This window comes from Nilaparvata lugens, unplaced genomic scaffold, assembly GCF_014356525.2.
Source record: "Nilaparvata lugens isolate BPH unplaced genomic scaffold, ASM1435652v1 scaffold6691, whole genome shotgun sequence".
Classification (NCBI taxonomy): domain Eukaryota; kingdom Metazoa; phylum Arthropoda; class Insecta; order Hemiptera; family Delphacidae; genus Nilaparvata; species Nilaparvata lugens.
Genome location: NW_024092442.1, coordinates 5,051 through 9,846, shown reverse-complemented (window position 1 = coordinate 9,846; position 4,796 = coordinate 5,051). Strand labels below are relative to the sequence as shown.

At 40.5% G+C, this 4,796-nt stretch overlaps 1 protein-coding gene across 1 annotated transcript; it reads left to right on the top strand.

The window, feature by feature from the left end:
- Positions 1-224: 224 nt before the first annotated feature.
- On the top strand, positions 225-1,673 carry LOC120356408. Its single transcript, XM_039445350.1, has one exon. The coding sequence runs from the start codon at positions 225-227 to the stop codon at positions 1,671-1,673; it is 1,449 nt and encodes a 482-aa protein (XP_039301284.1).
- The last annotated feature ends 3,123 nt before the right edge of the window (positions 1,674-4,796 follow it).

Genomic DNA, 4,796 nt, shown 5'->3' with positions numbered 1-4,796 from the left:
TTACGAGTAAGATCATTGAGTATTCTCAATCTCAAATCATTGCATGCATTCCATTTTGTATTACTCTTTCAATATTATAATGTTGTTTTGTTGTATATGTGTTGGTGTGAATGTGGTACGTTTGTCTTTTTTAAACTTGAATCTTTTAATTTTAAGCTGCCTAGTTTTTGCCTTTTTCTTCTTGTTCTCTGCGTCATTAATGCCCAATCTATTCTACAACTTGAATGACACAGCAGTATAACGATGCTGCCGCGCTGAGCACCGGCGAGCTGCTTAGGCGGGCGGTCACTCCATTTCCCGGCCGACTGAAGATTGCTCATGTGAATGCACAATCCCTCCTCTGTCACATCGACGAATTCAGGCATGTATTCGGAGGCCAGGATTGTGACGTTGTCTTGGTATCGGAGTCTTGGCTGAAACCTGACGTTTCAAATAGGCTTGTGGAACTTGATGGGTATGTACTCCTTCGTAACGATCGCTTACATAAAAACGGTGGAGGTGTTGCTGCGTTTGTTAAGCGCGCCTTGCTGCCGAGTCATAAGTATTCATCCGATTCATCGATTCCAAATAGACCCGAATACATGTTCCTTGAAATTAAATCTCATAATGTTAAAATGCTGATTGGAGTATGTTATCGACCACCTCATATAGGATTCATGAGTGACTTTGGAGATACCCTGTTGCGTCTCATGCTGCCGTACAGCCATATAGCTGTAATGGGAGACTTTAACACTGACTTACTAGGACGTGACACCTATGACAAGACTCAACTCACGACTATGTTTTATACTGGTGGCATGACCCTGCTCCCCCTCCAGGCGACTCATCATACCGCTACGTCTGATACGCTCTTGGACCTGATTGCTGTTTGTGATGAGCGGTCGGCTGTTGGCCATGGGCAGATCCCTTTCCCTGCACTGTCTGCTCATGATATGGTTTACCTTGTATATGGCTTAAAAAGTCCCAAACAGAAGCCGAAAATCATTGAATACAGAGATTACAAAAACATCAACTACCATGAGTTATTCAATGAGGGGATGACATTGAACTGGCAAACCATTTACGCAACTAATGATGTTAATTACATGGTGAATGAGTTGCATAATGGTGTATCCTATTTATTCAATAAGTATATTCCACTTGTGCAGCGCAGAGTGACAAGGGATCCTGCTCCATGGATTTCAAGAGAAATACGTCGGATGATGGCCGAGCGCGATCGGTGTAGTAGAGTTGCACGACGCACAAAGAGCTCTGTGGATTTCAATAGCTACAAGCGAATGAGAAATTTGTGCAAGCAGACCATCAGAAACGCCAAATCCAGATATTTCCAAAATCTGATCTCCTCTGCTGGTTCATCTGCTTGTAAGTGGCGTAGACTGAGGTCTGTTGGAGTTGGTGGAGAGGGGGGCGGGCCTGTTGTGTCTCACTCACTGGACGATCTCAACAACTTTTTTACTGACATACCAGTTGGCTTGGATCGTGCCCATGACTACATCAACTCTTTGCCAGCTCAAGTAACTGGAGAGCCATTCTACTTTTCATGTGTCTCAGCAAGTGACGTTTTGGCCGCTGTACTGAAAATAAAGAGCAATGCTATTGGGGCTGATGATCTACCATTGAAATTCATAAAATTATGCTTCCCCTCATACTTCCCTTCATCACCCACATCATAAATACATCTCTCATGACTTCCGTTTTTCCTGAAAATTGGAAGTCATCTATAGTCATACCCTTAAACAAAACTCCCAACCCGTCCTCCCTTTCAGACTACAGACCCATCAGCTTACTATCTGTGCTCTCCAAAGTACTAGAGGTGATTGTCCACAAACAGATGAGTGAATTTATTTGCAGTAGGGGGCTTATTAGCGACTTCCAGTCAGGATTCAGGTCTGGTCACAGCACCAATTCTGCTCTTCTCAAGGTGGCTGATGACGTTCGCAGAGCAATGGATGGCAGGGAGCTCACACTCATTGTCCTTGTTGATTTCAGCAAGGCCTTTGACTGTGTGTTCCATCCCATCCTATTGTACAGACTGGAGGGTATGGGTTTCTCTCGTTCGACGGTGGCATGGGTGCGGTCCTACTTGCAGAATAGACGTCAGTGTGTGAGACTTGGGGGTTCCTCTTCGCGCTGGCGACCAGTGGGACGAGGTGTCCCTCAGGGTTCAATCTTGGGTCCTCTGCTATTCAGTGCATACATTGACAACTTGACTCATGTACTAATACTACAGAGCATCACTTGTATGCTGACGACTTGCAGCTGTATAAGCATTTCAAGCTTGGTGATGCGGCGACAGCTGTGAGTGACATGAACCATGACCTTGCCCGTGTGATAACCTGGACGGAGAATAATGGTTTAAAAATTAATGAGAGCAAATCGCAGGTCATGGTTGTAGGTCACTCAAGACTCTTGACTAGACTAAGCCTTAATGACTTACCCCGCATAAGAATAAACAATGTTCAACTTGACTACAGCACCAGGGTGAAGAATCTTGGTTTGACTTTTACAAATACTCTCGACTGGACAGACCATGTAAACTCGACCAGTAACAAAGTTGTAGCTGGGATTAACTCTTTGAAAAGGATTGGACACCTTTTACCTTTTCCTACTAAAATCATGTTAGTTAAAACATTGATATTCCCCTTTTTTTTCTACTGTGACTTAGTGACTATGGACATGACTGTTCAACTTACTCAGAGATTGCAGCGCGCTCAGAATTACTGTGTGCGCTTCATCTTTGGTTTACGACGTGACGAACATATTACTCAATACTTTGGACAGCTCAAACTTCTAAGACTGCACGAATACAGGAGTCTCCATGCACTCATGTTCCTCTTCAAACTCTTGAAATCTCGGTCTCCCAATTACTTGGCAGCAGGGTTTCGCTTCATGGGTGATGTTGGCAGGGGTGGGACGCGTCATGGAGCTTGCTCATTGTCCGTTCCAATTCACAGAACTGAGCTATATAATAAGTCATTCCATGTTAGTGCGATTAGATTATGGAATTCACTGCCAGCTCATATTAGGCTGCTTGACAGTCAACGCCGGTTCAGTGCGGCTGTCGTGGCGTGGATCAGGGGGGAGGGCTTAACTAGGCGGTTTTACTCTATGTTCTTTAGAGGTGTGAGTGTAAGTGTGATTGTGTGGGTGTGTGTGTGTGTGTGTGTGTGAATGTTTTGTGTGAGTGAGATTTTTTCACTATTAAGATTTCTTGCTTTTAGTTTTCTCTTTTTTCCTCTTGATTTATTCAATTTGTAGCAAATTGATTTAGTAGTTTCCTTATAATTTTTAATTATCATTTAATTTCAAATTGTAATGTATTTTATATTTTTGTACTCATCATCGTGGGTTAAATGGAAGAGGGGGCTTCTATTGCCTCAATTTCGCCCACATCACTTTTTTGTAAAGTGTAAATAAAAGTCATTTATCTATCTATCTATCTATCTATGCTAGAGCATTACCCACAAAAAAATTCTAAAAAACGAAAAGCGATCGTGAATTTGGACAAGCACAGCCCAACCGGGGACACACTGGGATTGATATAAGAGGTAGGAAGTAATGTATGGTATTTTGATCCAATTGGAAATTTACAACCTCCATACGAATTGGACAATTATTGGAAAAAAGAAATGGAGTAAATATATTTTATAATTTGGATCACCTGCAACCATTAGATAGTGATATTGTGGTCATCTCACGTTATTGTTTCTTGCAAATCAGTTGTAATTAAGTGTTTGTGTTGAACACACATTTCAAGATGGTCGTTATAACGTTAAGATCAAAGTCAAGTAACCTTTACGAACATTTACAAGAAATTATAGAATTGGGACAAAAATAGTGAATGGGAAATTGGTCTGATTAATTTTTGTAGTTACAATAGTATAGCAAATGTAAACAAAGGAACAAATTCTAGCTTCAAATATGGTGATAAGTTAATCTTGTTGGATACCAGTGCATATGACTTGAGGATATTATAAAGTCTATAAAGCATAAATTGAACTATGATGAGAAGGAGAATAGACTTATTATACGTGCAAATGCAAATACTATGAAGATTGAAATTTATTCTGATAAGCCTATTGATTTAACACGCTCTGATTCGATTGCTAAGATACTAGGTTTTGATAATGTAGTTTTACAAGCAAATAAATGGTATTATTCCAAACATCTGGTTAACATATCGAGCATTGATGGTATTCTTGTTAAATGTAATTTAGCATGTGGCAGTTATTCTAATGGAAAAGAAAAACATATAATCTACGAATTTTTGCCAAAGGTTCCTAGCAGTTATTAATTAAATAAAGTACCCTCTCCAATTATTTATGTACCTTTGAATACACGTCAAATTCAAACTATTAATGTAAAGGTAACAGACCAGAACGGATCATTTATTGATTTCCGCGGAGATACATTACAATTAGACTGCACATACGTGAAAACAAAAGTAATGGGATATCTTATTTTCAACCCGCGTACACGTAGTACGTGTACGCATAATCAGGACCTTAGTAGAGAAAAGGTCGCGATAGCGTCAACATCTAGTAAACATAATAATAGGCGTTATCAGCTAAAAGTGCGAGAACTTTGGAAAGATTAGGTTTTATAGTTGATTGGCGACATGTCAGGAGGGGCCGCAATTAGTGATATTCAGGACGTACAGACAGAGCTTCAGTTTCATAATGACATAACCAAATTCCAGTTTCATACACATACAGTTTATTCGGGTCAAGAGATAAAGAACTCTGATGAAGCTCGAATTGGAATAAATTCACTGGATGTTTATACTCTACCTTGCA

What these genes read in the sequence shown, in the direction of transcription:
- LOC120356408 (XM_039445350.1), top strand. Translation starts at nt 225, where the DNA reads ATGACACAGCAGTATAACGATGCTGCCGCGCTGAGCACCGGCGAGCTG.